The following is a 14,537-nucleotide window of genomic DNA, read 5'->3' as shown; positions in this document are numbered from 1 at the left end:
AAAATTCACTGTGCTTATATATATACATATAAATATCAAGTAAATATTGGTTTGGGTTGTTGATATTACAAGTCGTAATATACAATATATTTTTACAAAAATATGAGCCATAATGTTTTTATTTGAAATGAACTTTCAATTTTGTATATATATATTGTTATTATAACAGGGAACAAATCATACCATGCAACTCGAAATACTTGGCTTCAGCAATCAGTAGCTCCAAATACGGAAAGTCGAAAGGTATCAAGAGTTTCTGATTGCGCAGGAAATTAAGGATGTGACGGAACATTCCACCGTCCCTGTCGATGAAGTAATGTTGTTTCAGGGTGTCTAGGACGATCGGTATGGTACCGGAAAACATCCGTGACAGTTTTGAATCGGGGTAACTGAAAGAAGAAAATACATTTTATTAATAATTATAAAAGAAATATTTACACGTCGATTCTACGATTACTTAATTTAATTAAGGAAACTTAACCCTATAAGAGTTTCAACAACAACATGCAACATTAACAGCTTGTAAATTTCTCACTGCTGGGCTAAGGCTTCCTCTCCCTTTGAGGAGAAAGTTTGGAGCATATTCTACCACCCTGCTCCAATGCGGGTTGGTGGATAGGATACACATGTGGCAGAAAGTCGTTGAAATTAGATAGGTACATGCAGGTTTCTTCACGATGTTTTCCTTCACCGCCGCGCACGAGATGAATTATAAACACAAATTAGGCACATAAAAATTTCTGGGTTTGAACCCGCAATTATTAATTGTGAAACTGGAAGAGTCAAAAATAACATCTCCGACTTTAGCTTATCTATTGACAACAATTTATTTTCCTCAGATCGGGATGTTGCAACTGTTTTTGAAAAATTTTTTGCTGACATTCCATTTTCGGCAACTAACTCATTAAATTTCTGTCTTACCGTTGCTGAATCATTATTAAAAAACCATGTGGAAGAATGTAATATTAGCTTTAAATTTAATACAGTAAGTGTAAGTGATGTAATAAGTTCCTTCAGATCACTAGATATTAAGAAAACGGCCGATCTGTGGGGGATCTCTGTCAAGGTAGTCAGTTCAATAATTGATGTAATCGCACCCTACCGTGTCACTATATTTAATAAATGTGTCATTAGTGGCGTGTTTCCTGACCTCATGAAACATAGTAGAGTATTACCAATATTTAAGTCAGGTAGTACATCAGACCCCAACAACTATAGGCCCATCTCTGTACTACCAACTCTTAGCAAGATCTTTGAAAAGTTATTACTAAATCAAATGCTAGTACATTTTAACAATAACAAGTTGCTACACGAGAAACAATTTGGATTTACAAGGGGTCGCTCGACAACTGACGCTGGTGTTGAGCTCGTTAAAAATATTTACAGGGCCTGGGAGGAGTCAAAGGGCACCTTAGGGATATTTTGTGATTTATCTAAGGCCTTTGATTGTGTGCAACACGAAACTTTGGCCAGGAAGCTACGTCATTATGGAATTAGGGACACTGCACTCAGTCTTCTGATTTCGTATCTGAGCAATCGGATTCAGAGGGTTGATGTAAATGGAAAGAGATCTCCCGGGTCTCCAGTTACTGTGGGGGTCCCTCAAGGATCAATTCTTGGACCATTTCTCTTCCTTGTTTATATAAATGACCTGCCACATCTCCTAGGTGATAAACTCGAGATAGTATTGTTTGCTGATGATACTTCTTTAATTTTTAAAATAAAAAGACGTCTTTCAATATATGACGATGTGAACAATACTCTCTCTGAAATAGTAAATTGGGTTAGTGTTAATAATTTAATGTTAAATAGTAAAAAGACTAAATGTATTAAATTCACTACTCCCAATATAAGATGTGTCAAAACGAGTGTACGTTTAAACGGGGAAGCATTACATGTTTTAGAATCAACAGAGTTCCTTGGTATGAAAATAGACTCTAAGCTCCAATGGGGCCCCCATATAAATAAATTGGCGAATAGACTTAGCTCTGCAGCCTATGCGGTAAAAAAATTAGACTTTTGACTGATGTGGATACGGCTCGCCTTGTGTACTTCAGTTATTTCCATAGTATAATGTCGTATGGCATCCTACTCTGGGGTAATGCAGCTGACATTAATACTATTTTTGTACTGCAGAAGAGGACTATTCGTGCAATTTATAACCTGGGCCCAAAAGATTCGTTAAGAGGTAAATTTAAAGAAATTAAAATAATGACTGTCGCTTCTCAATTTGTTTTTGATAATGTTATGTATGTACGCAAAAACATAAATGATTTTCCCAGAAATTGTGACGTACATTCTATTAACACTAGGAACAAGAATAAACTTGTTACTCCAAGTACCCGATTAAACAGGGTTAGTAACTCTTCTTTGGGGCAATGTATACGTTTTTACAACAGGATCCCAGAAAACGTTCAAAATTATTCAATTATAAAATTCAAAAGAGTCGTTAAAGAGCGTTTGTGTGCTAAAGGATATTACAACACTAATGACTTTTTAGTTGACTGCACACCTTGGGAATGAAATGATCGCCTCCAGGCTGTTTCAAATAACTAAAATTGTACATGGAAAATGGTTAAGAAAATATATATATATATATATCCCGCTGGGTTTCTTTCGCCGGTTCTTCTCAGGTCCGAGGTGCTAAATTCCGAACCAGTGGTAGATTTTTGACAATCAATAAGCAAGTGTAAACACTTCTATATTGAATAAAGATTTTTGACTTTGACTTTTGACTTTGATCGGTTAAGATACACATTCTAACCACTGGGCCTGGATATTTCTATATTTGAATCTGTTTGAAACAACATAGAAATTAATTTGTCATTCTCTTAAAATACTCAGTGTTCTGTTGGCATTGCTAAAAGCCAACTATAATTAAATTGTTATCGACCGCGGCTTCGCTCACATTTTAGGGGTCGTCAGCTCTTAGGCATAAAAAAGTAACCTTCGTCCGTCTTTGGAAATCAAGTTCGATTCATACCAAATTTCACCAAATTCTGTTCAGTGGTTTAACCGTGAAAGAGTAACAGACAGACAGACAAAGTTACTTTCGCATTTATAATATTCATACAAAATTATAGATGGAAGAATTGAATTGAAATGAACAATTTTGGGTAGATTAAGGTTGATTAGACTGGTCTAGTAGCTAGATATATAACCGCAGATCCCAATGTCCTGGATTCAAATCCCATGCCTTAAAGAGCACGTGAAGCCGTTGGTGTTGCTCCTGAACTCCTTTCGATCGTTTCGGATTTGCTGTCCCATCGGGTCATGGGAGTGATAAAATAGTGCATCTGGGTTTGCGCGCGGACTTGCGCACGATATTTTTCCTACGTAGTTGACTGGTCCTTGATATCAGTCAGGAACACATCACATTACAGTTTTATGTATGTTTGTAAAGTAAGGTCACGTTACTTTTATTTAAATGCAGATTTTAACCCAAACATTATGTTATTAAAATCTCTCTCAGATTGGGTTGTCTGGAAGAGATGGCTAATTAACCATAAGTCCGCCCGTTGTGTACAACGTTGTGTTGCAACACATCAAATATTTGTTTATACTTTTGTTTTTATTCTGAGTATTATTTCTGTTTTTGTTTTATTTAATTTTATTGTGTTTAGTCCTAAGATTTATGTATTTTATGATTGTGGTGTACATTAACATCATCCATGCACCGAAAGTAATACTAATAAATGCAAAATAAATAAACTATATGCCTGACTTGGTATATAATATTTTGTTCGTATATAATAGTTAATCAGTGTCAGTCAATATTTATTTTAAATGTTTTAGTAAACGATCGATTCGATCAGAATTTAAAATGACATTTTGTTATTTGAATTTTGTATTTTAAAGCGTATTTTTGGCAATTTTAAATATTGATTATTATGTGTATTTAATTGTCTCTACATAGTATTAAACAAAGTCGGTTCATCATCGATTTTCATCCGTAAATAGTAATTCAAGAGGAAACTCTACAATATACATGCAATATATAGTAGAGAAATTCGGAAAATATCAACTTTCCAAATCGTATAAAAAAACAACATTATCTTCCTTAATTAATAGAACCTTATCGTACTCGTGTGAAGTCGGGACGGATAGCCAGTTTTATTTTTGCTAAAGTTTAATTCGATTAAAATTTTATTATTATTCTGAATTATTATAATTAGTTGCGTACCATATAATATTTTTATAGTTGGATAATATTTTTTCTTACAACGTATATGTATCACACAAACAAATATTCAACTTCATAGTCTCGCAAATACATTTATAATTGTTATTATTAAGAAAATGTTCACTATCCCTTAGACTTTGATGTATTTTCCTTGATTATGTACACCGTGCGTGAGAATGTTAAAAGGTAATAAAAAGTGTCTCTTTGAACATTTTAAAGCCTGCAACGGGATGTAATCAATTAGTCGAAGTGACTTCTCGTATCTGATTTCATAGCTCCACTGTTTGGTATGTGTGCCTAGATAACTTCATCAGGGCTTTCTAGCATATATTTCGTTGTATTTTTATTTTTTTTTCAATTTCAAATTTTATGTTCTATTATTAAGCTTTGACTTAAATTATTATGACAATCTGTGTTCATTTTAATGTTATTAAGGCGATAATCAACGGGACAAGCGCCTCTCCAAGACTCATTTTATTACAACCACAAGAGGAGCAAAGTCAAACAACATTGAATATTGAAGCACCCAGGAATAACGTAGTAAGTATGTAATATAGATATTACTATTTGTGGTTTTTTTTTTGCATTATTAGCTCCAAAGATTCCTCCTACAAACAAATAAACATATTTTGCCCCTTGATAGTATTATTATAATAATAAAGCTGCTATCGGAACGTTGGAAATTAAATTAAAGTCGATATAAGTAGTTAAGTGTTAAGTATATGTAAATCGTATGGAAACGGCTATAGTAGAATGTATTTCTACATAAATAATAATTAATTATATTTTTACGCCTTGAAATATGTAAGTAAAATATTGTTTTCACCTCAATAAATACATTTATTAATATGCCACGATTATAAGTAAATCACGAAGATACTGCGAACTTTAGAAAAACAAGCTTAGAAACACAAATCAATAAACAGCACTAGTATTTTGCCAAGACAAAATGGATCCTTAGACTTTTTGTACACCGAGTATGTATTTTATTCACCTGTTAATATATATCAAAAGTATAACATATATAAAAATCCCACTAAAATTTCAAACTTAATATTCAGAAGTACTGGCCATTAAAACACCCTGAAATCAATCAACAGAAATACTTAAAAACGCTCTTTAAAAAAAATAGGAGCACTTACAGTTGGTTTTCAGTATCGACGTTTATTCTATCGTATTCTCATTGTGTCGCTTTACAAGGTATACATTTGGAGGGATATATATTTTCATGGCCTCAAGGGGGCTGATTAAAAGAGCGGTACAACAGCGCCGCGGGACACAGAGTGTAATATGGCCGCCAGCATTGCCGTTGGCGCCACAAGCGTGCACGACATAGATAAAAGTTAAAACAAGCTTATTTACAACCAACCTACATGCCGACCACCGCAGAACGAGACAATTTAAAATAAATATATATTTTGTAACGTGTTACTTTGTTAAAATATAAAAAACAATTTACAAGCATTTACTTTAGTTTTGTCATTATAATTGTTTTACTAATGAACTTAGCAATTTGAAATATTTTTATTTATAATATAATATTTCAAAGTACCTATACATATATAGTTACAAATAACAAGTAAATTCTGCATGATGTTAAATAATCTTACAATATCCGTGGCAAACATAGTGCAAAAGCTTTTTAATCCCGTAGGTGCTATATATTATTTCATGTATGTTTGTTTTTTTAAGACACTTCGATGCAATAATTTGTATTTGAAAACAAAACTTAAACAAGAAAGTTCGTGACGTTACGCAATGAAATCATAACGTGGTACATAGCCAAACACAAATAAACAAAATTTGGCATCAAATCGATGAGATATGATTAGCTTAAATAAAATCTTTTATATTCAAAGTATTTACAAAAAAAATGGGTTTAATGACGTCAAAGTTATCATTGGAACTTCGGAATTAAAATTCAAATGTATTCATTTAAGTGGAATACTTATAATATACTTATAATGTATTCAAAATAAAAAATATTAATCGATTTATTAGCAAATCGCATGGAATACGTGAATCTAAGGTTTGTTTATCTTTATTTTTTTTTATTTTCTTTAGCATTAGCAGCCTGTAAATTTTCCCACTGCTGGGCTAAAGGCCTCCTCTCCCTTTGAGGAGAAGGTTTAGAGCATATTCCACCACGCTGCTCCAATGCGGGTTGGCGGAATACACATGTGGCAGAATTTCGTTGAAATTAGACACATGCAGGTTTCCTCACGATGTTTTCCTTCACCGCCGAGCACGAGATGAATTATAAACACAAATTAAACACATTCAAAATTCAGTGATGCCTCCCTGGTTTTGAACCCGAAATCATCGGTTAAGATGCACGCGTTCTAACCACTGGGCCATCTCGGCTCATTATCTTTATTCCTTCTTCGATTAGAATAGGCTTTAGAAGTATTCACTTAAGAAGGATCGCCCTTCTATGTGAAATTATTATTATCCGCGTGCATAAGGATGAGTGAGTGACGCTTGTCATTACAAGATGTCTTAGTGTGCGTGAGACGATAATAGTAAAGATAGCAGAAAAATACAAACTTAATTATATTTATTAAGTTTATCTTATTAAAAAATAATTAATTTAAATTTGAGGCGACGCCTTCGTGAGTAAATAAGATCTATACAAGAAATTATACCTTAGGTAATGAATTATTTCAAATAAGAATAGTCAACTGTATTATATATATAGAAAAATCAATCAATTTTCACGATCATTGGCAAAAATTGTGTAATATATGACAAAGTATTCTAAAGTCGATGTTTACCTCGCTGATAATATAATATCTAAGTGTGCCCGTTTATCGTTGAGCAAAAAGTACAGTCAGCACAAAAAATGTGTAGAAATATTAAATTATACACCCTTAGAGGAACCAAATGTGTTGGAACCTCAATAAGTAAATTTCATAAATATTTACTTAAATATGCATCAATACATAAAATAAATTATATTTGGATCGTGTATTGGTTCGAAGGTCGATCTAGTTTTAGCGTAAAATTCTTGATGCTTATATTTAAAATAAAATTATCCTTACTGTATGACTGTTAAAAACATTTACTATTAGATTACTTACGTTGTAAGAGTCTCGAGCGAAGAAGTGTAGATCACACCTCCGACATCGATATGGACCGGCGCCTTGAATGTTGAGGTGATCGCGACGCGCGGTATCGGATAACAGTCCGGTACTTTTCTTTCACAGTGGCCCGAGCATCCAGGCGATGCTGGATTCATCGGCAACATGGTCACGTATTTTGGACCTGTGAACCAGTCAAACATTCAACTATTATACAATACATCTTCTTTCTTTATCGTATCTCTCTCTCTCTCTCTCTTTCTCAGATAAAAAAGAAATTAAAACTACAATAAACCGATCAAATTTAATACACGGGTACCTTTTGTTATTAAAATATAAACTACAAGAACTATGTCAGTAATGGCTACAGAAAATAATAGTGAAATTATCTTCGCAAGCAGTCAAAGTTTTCCATAAAGGAATATGATATTTGAAGCCATCATCACGTCATTGTTGCACGTCCTTGGCACGTAAGGCAATTTTATATATATATTAGTCGGACTGGAAATTGTATACTATTGAAATAAAACTAGTTTCTAACGGATTTAATCGCGTATATTAATTATTTTATTTTAACATCCCGACGTTTCGAGCACTTTGCAGTGTTCGTGGTCACCACGTGACCACCGTAAAATAAAACAATTAATATACGCGATTAAATCCATTAAAAACTAGTTTTATTTCAATGTGTAATAATCGCGAAAATCTAAGACAACATAATTGTATACTACCTATGAAATATTAACCATTACATCGTCAATGCGCCACCAACACATGAAACTAAAATGTCATGTCTCGCTCATCACACTAACCCTTCAAACCGGAACACAATATTCCTAAGTATCATCGTTGAATATAGACAGGCTTGCACAAAGTCCGAACTAAAAATAGAGGAGTAATAAAATTATTCCAAATTACGGAAATCTGCTACTGAAGTTCCCCTAAAAAAAATTAGTTTTGTCAAAAATTTGATAAAAATTATATAGTAAGCAATGTTTTTAAATTAAATATTATAATAAGATTGGTAATATAATACTAAAATGATAGAAGAATTTCTAATGCTGATGAAACTGGAAGGTTTCAGTAATTTCTTAGAGAATGAAACCATCAAAAGGATATTGACTAGATCCTATATTGTCAGGTGCACTGGGCTCGCCTTTGATGCTACAATATTTTGCTTAAGTTATTATAGTTCGAGCAATATTAATCTATGCGTAATTATACAAAACCGATACTGTGTGTGTACATGAATATACAGAATATGTCTATGTAAGCGTGCAATCTATATGTTTCAAACCGTAATTTAAAATTTAAAAAGCAAGAGGCAATAAAAAGTATGTATATGAAAACGATGTCTTAAGTTTCACTCGGTTAGACCAATGGTTTTATTTATCGATATTTATACATTTTTTTTTTTATTTATAATACTCAATAGAATTGCTTCATATGTAGGTACACCGCTGTCCATTAGACAAGTTTGTTTTCTTAAACGATCTAACAAACAAATTTTAATAACGAGACCATTGGTCTTATATTATATACTTACTATTTATTTTTTTAATTAAAATAATTCATGAACCGGCCATCGGGGCTAAAATCGATCAGACAATTTACTTACTCTCTTTTATGTAATTAGCCACTACAATTATTATAATGAAACTTAATACAAGTAGTCTTTATCCGCCTTGATAGCTTTAAATATTTTAATATCGATTTTAACGTAACCAAAAATACCAAAACGAGTAAGTATGAAATTTAAAAAGTTTTATTTTAAAGTATCAACACGGTTTTTTTGTCTATATATATATATGTATAAAGACCAAATATAAATATTTAAAGTCACAAATCGACTAGTAAATATTCCACTCCTGGGAAAAGCCTTGGTCGTCTCTTAAGAATATAAGACCGTAGTCGTACAAAGGTGGCAGAATATCATATCCTCACGGCCTACACCGCCGAGCACATGAATTATAAAAAAAGCAATTCCGCTTTAAATATTAAAAACATACCTTGCCGATGAAATCGTGATGAAACGAAGTATCACACCGAGCTGATGTTATCTGAAATGTATAGAAAATGAAAAATCTATATTTTTGAAAATATATTTTGTATACAAAACTTATTCTAGCTCAAATATGTAAAATTTTTGTAATTTCAAAATTAAACACATTATAACTCTATAAAATAAGATGCCTCTCACGAATTCATATGCCTTTTTAACAATTAAGTATAGATAGGTAATTAATGATCATGAAACACTCAAAAACCGATATATTCTCTCGTACGTTGTTGATGCGTCGAACAACACCACGTATGTATCATATTTATTAATATATCTCGTAAAATTACTGGTTCGACTTTCAAATTGTCAAAGGTAATATTTATTTAATAGTAGCAGACATTTTAGGAATCTACAAATGCCTCATATAAAGTTATCTACTGGCACGCTTCAAAATCACCTGGACTCACAATTTTTGCTCCAACTCCATCTCAACTAACTCAAAAAATTTGCAAGATATTAATAAGGCCCATGTCCTGAAGCAACCAGATATGGGTGTTCTATATCCTTCGGATTCGTAATGACTTTCAATCAGGATAAATGATATAAATTTAATCGTATTTAACTGATAGAAATTTCTATTTCAAATCTTGGAAAAAAATGGACTGGCAAAAAATGCAGTAGTCTGCATGCATTTTTTGCCGGTTTTTCTCGGTAGAATCTACATTCCGAACCAGTAGTAGTTTTTCATTTAATACAATAAATCTGTAAAATGAATTTGATATATTTGATATAGAAAAAATATTATGATTAAAATTTATGTAAAAAACCAGCAACAAAAACAAAACTCGTAAATTTTTATTTAAATATTGCGAAAAGATTGTTTGAGAAGTGTTCTTTTAAGTTATTGATCTTAGAACGTAATTTCGATATATTATTTACGAAAGTACCATATTTAGATTGTAAAATAAATGATCGTATAAGCAGTACCTACTTCAGAGGGTTATCTGAGACAGAGTAAATATTACTCGTTACACGTATGTTACCGTTGGTAACAAACGTGCTTTGATTGATCGTAATTAAAAAGCAGCGCTGGTTCTCGCGACTCGACGACTCGGTAAAAATTACTATAATTACTGGCCCAGGAATTGCTACTGTATTTCGGAGCGCTGCAGGCCGCTGTCGCGACATAGGCACCACTCTGGTCTGTCTGGTTTCATTATAAATATGCCTCAGGCCGTTTGCCTACTCAGTATCCGTAACGTCAAGTGCTGCTGCGACGCAATAATGCGTTATTTCTACACATGTGACGCGATACTACGATGCTATATTTAAACTATTTAAAAATTATATTATATTTAGCTATTTTTATTTTTTATTTTTGCACAGATAATCTAAATAATTAACATATAAATTGTGCATAGTTGAAGCACGTCACAAGGAAATTCATATTTACTTAACAGATATGAAAACAATTGTTTAAATGCATTGCTATTTAACGCTCTCTGGACCACCGTTGACCATCATATAAATTATCCAAGGAGCAAACGTAATACCATCCTTAAGGTTTATTTATGTTGCATTGCTTTTGTGCGCTGAGGCCCGCGGGCTTGTACGAGTCGAGCGTTTTTTGAGTAAAAGACGTGCGCCGGCGGCGGTCCAGTCGCCGCTCGCGCCCCGCGGCGGCCGCCGACGCCGTCGGCCCTCCAAGCCGTGTTACTTTGAATATCTTCGCGAACAGATCGTAAAAAATATCGTATATGACCTGTTTCATAGCTTTTTTTTATTTTGTGGCTTGAATTTTATTGTTTAATTCTCTCATGAACAGAATTATTTTAATTTTTAATAAAAGGGCTTGGTTTAAAACATATTTTACTTTCCCTGGGGAATACTATAGCAGTAATAATATGAATTAGCTATAGCCGAGATTCCTCAGTTGTTAAAACACGTGAATCTTAACTGAAGATCTTGGATTCAAACCAGGCAAAACACACTGAGTTTTCAAGTTCAAGTTAGTTGAAGTTTGTGTTTCATCTTGTGCCTGGCGGTTGTACGTGACCTATGTGTATCAGCACGATTAGAGCAGCATGGTCATTAGAGGTCAAGTAATTTAATTAACCTCAAAGCCAGATCAAAATCTATTTCGCAAAAATGTAATTTTATTTACAATAAAATATGATGCATTAGTCTCGTTCGAGACTACGATCATATTTATTAAGGTAATTACGCCATATAATATAAAATACCGTATAAATAAATAATAAATAAATATAATGGCTATCTGAAAAACTTTATTAAATTAATTTCTTATAAAAAATATCTAAATATCGCACAGATCAGCTCGAAAGAGCTCAATATCGGCCATTCAATACCGTAAGTACTCAATCTATATATGTATAGTAGTAGGAGATAAACCCACTAGGATATGTATTTCCAGGGAGTTTTGACGCCATTCAAGCGGCTAGCCATAAAAATTAAACACAACTTAAAATGTAATCGAAATCTTTTCTACAAAATAACTCTATACATATTTTCTGAAGGAACTGTCAAACTATAGAAGTAATAGTTTTATTAATCAAATAAGACTATTACAATAAAATTTAAATAAATACGAAATAAAATAAAATATGTTGTTGGTATTCTCCTTACAGACTACGCAGGAAATGCTACAGTAATCAAGTGTCAGTCATACTAGAAACACTTAAACTTATAGTCTAGTAGGACAAAAGCCAAATAAATCACATTTGATATATTATAGACGCGATATCATTGTTCGAAAGCTGTATAGTCTATGGTATATTTGGATTAGAGAAAAAATGGCGTTTTAATTATAATTTAAGTGAATGTAAGTATTTATGTAAAATAGTAATAGTATAGCTGAGCTATTTAGTAAATCGCATGGAATACGTAAATCTAAGGTTTGTTTATCGTATTTCCTTCTTCGATAGGAATAATCTATACATATAATTTAAACAAGATTGTTAGGTAAGTCTTTACTAACATACCCTATTCCAGTGCTTAAGAATAAAAGTAAATACAAAACTTTTTTTTTAAGTGCTTACTTATATTCTTTTATTACGTAATGTGTTTCTCAGCCCTTTCATAATTGATACTTTTACTAAAAAGGCTATTAAGCCTTTACAACGTCACCAGGTAAAGCGACCTAAAATATCCAAACCAGATGTTGGGAGGCGAATACAGGCATCCTAAGCCTCCTGTATAACCTCAGCTTAGAATGCTGTTGACATCACGACAGGGAAATGTACGTTGTCATACGCCTATACGTCGTCGATTCCTAACGAATAAGGAAAAGCGACCACGCATCCGCCAGTGAAATTATTTTAGTTGATATATTTATCTTTTCGTCATCGTTTTAATCACACCTAAACAACGTTTATGGGCTATTACTGCGAAACTTCAACTATTAATGTATTGAAACAGAATCAAACATCGTGTAGTGCACATAATATATGTTCAGTTTAACATCCGAAGTTAAGCTGCATTTCACTTATAATAAAATACTCTTCAAGCGGATTTTACAAGTGCTGTTCAAATAAACACATAGTCGAACTGATGCGTTATTACATTTAATTTAACGTTAAAAGCCTTCCACCGAGAGAGGGCAATTAGCTGGGATTTTGAACTTAAAATATTACATCGGTCAGACAAAATCATCGTGAGTGAAATTTCATAGCAATTAATAAACAGTTGATATCGACAACGCTAAGTGCATTGAATTTTAATAACGTACTATTTAATTTCGTTATTTATTTGTTTAAATGTTTCATATTGAGTGATGAGTTTAGTTTCAGTTGCAAAGGGCAACTCAGATCAGATGCTTGACGGCATTTTAAGAACGCAAACATCTTGCAATTGCCATGTCTATGGGCGAGAATGACCACTCACCACTAGTAAGAAAAAATACGTTTGTTAATATACCACTGCTGCACAAAGACGTATCTACATATTGCTCCTTTTGTGAAGGATTGCTCTTTGCTCTGCTCCAATGCATAAACATAATGTGGCATACTTTCATACAACACTTGAAGGTTTCCTCGAGATGTGTTATATAAGAGCCGAGATAGCCCAGTGGTTAGAACGCGTTGCATCTTAACCGGCTGATTGGATTGATCACTGAATCGGATTGCTTTTGCACACGTGTGCTTAATTTTGTGTTTGTAATTTATTTCGTGCTTGTCAGTGAAAGAAAACATCGTTAGTAAACCTTCATGTGTCCAATTCCGATCACATGCCACCAACACGTATTGGAGCAGCGTAGTGTAATTAGGTCGAAAATCTTCACCACAAAGGGGATACATAGCCCTTTTACAGACAGTTACTTTATTTTTTTACTTTATGTTACATTGCAGTTGAGTACGAGATTAATTAATAAAAAATATATTATCTAATAATATAATATTATAAAATATATTTGAGAAGTACTCAGCGTCTGACTTATTTGTATAAAAAAGAGACTTGAATATTTATTTAAATAATACAATAAGGATGAACGATTCATTGATTTCAGCGCAAACACAGGCACTTGTACGAAATGAGAAACGGGAGTCTCAGCGCTGTCAACTTCCAACAGCTATTGAGAATTTATTTAAAAAAAAGAACAAGAGGACCTTGAGGTGCACATGATACGCCTTAATAAGCTACTTACTACATTAACGAGACAAGGTCCGTATTTTTTTTTAATAAAATACTCGTGGTCATTCTGCATGCGAAAGTAACAGACAGCTGTTATCTCAAATATTATAAATATTGGACAACATCACATACATAACTCTGATCCTAATGTAAGTAGCTAAAGCACTCGTGTTATGAAAAATCAGAAGTAACGACGGTACCACAAACACCCAGACCCAAAACAACATAGAAAACTAATGAAATTTTTCTACATCGGACTCGGCTGGGAATCGAACCCGGGACCTAGGAGTGGCGTACCTATAAAAACCGGTGTACAAACTCGACCACGGAGGTCGTCTTCACGCTTAAACCGCTGAACCGATACAGATGAATTTTGACATGGAGATAGTTTGAGCTCCGGGGAAGGACTTGAATGAATGGAATGGAATGGAATGAAACTTCAATTATTAATAACCGATTACGGTTCAAATATCGATTCGCATATCACTTTAAGCCTCGTTGATTTTGAAATGTACGGTTTTTTTTATTGTTAATATGTTTTCATTCTTAAGAGGCTTTTAAACTGTAACGTCTATAATGTGGGAGAGATAAATTATTTATTAAATGTATGTCTGCTTGTACT

At 33.1% G+C, this 14,537-nt stretch overlaps 1 protein-coding gene across 1 annotated transcript in view; it reads right to left on the bottom strand.

Annotated features, from left to right (window-relative positions):
• LOC125076138 (BTB/POZ domain-containing protein Tiwaz) overlaps positions 1-14,537 on the bottom strand; it is a 30,982-nt gene that overhangs the window by 983 nt on the left and 15,462 nt on the right. Inside the window, exons 2-4 of the mRNA XM_047688113.1 lie at positions 9,273-9,323; positions 7,264-7,447; positions 184-389 (exon numbers count right to left, since the gene is read on the bottom strand). Coding sequence (XP_047544069.1) covers positions 184-389; positions 7,264-7,430 — 373 coding nt within the window. The 5' untranslated portion in view covers positions 7,431-7,447; positions 9,273-9,323. The remainder of the gene's footprint in view (positions 1-183; positions 390-7,263; positions 7,448-9,272; positions 9,324-14,537) is intronic.

The sequence above is a fragment of the Vanessa atalanta genome, chromosome Z, assembly GCF_905147765.1.
Source record: "Vanessa atalanta chromosome Z, ilVanAtal1.2, whole genome shotgun sequence".
Classification (NCBI taxonomy): domain Eukaryota; kingdom Metazoa; phylum Arthropoda; class Insecta; order Lepidoptera; family Nymphalidae; genus Vanessa; species Vanessa atalanta.
The sequence above is the reverse complement of the archived record's forward strand: the minus strand, read 5'-3'. Positions and strand labels throughout refer to the sequence as shown.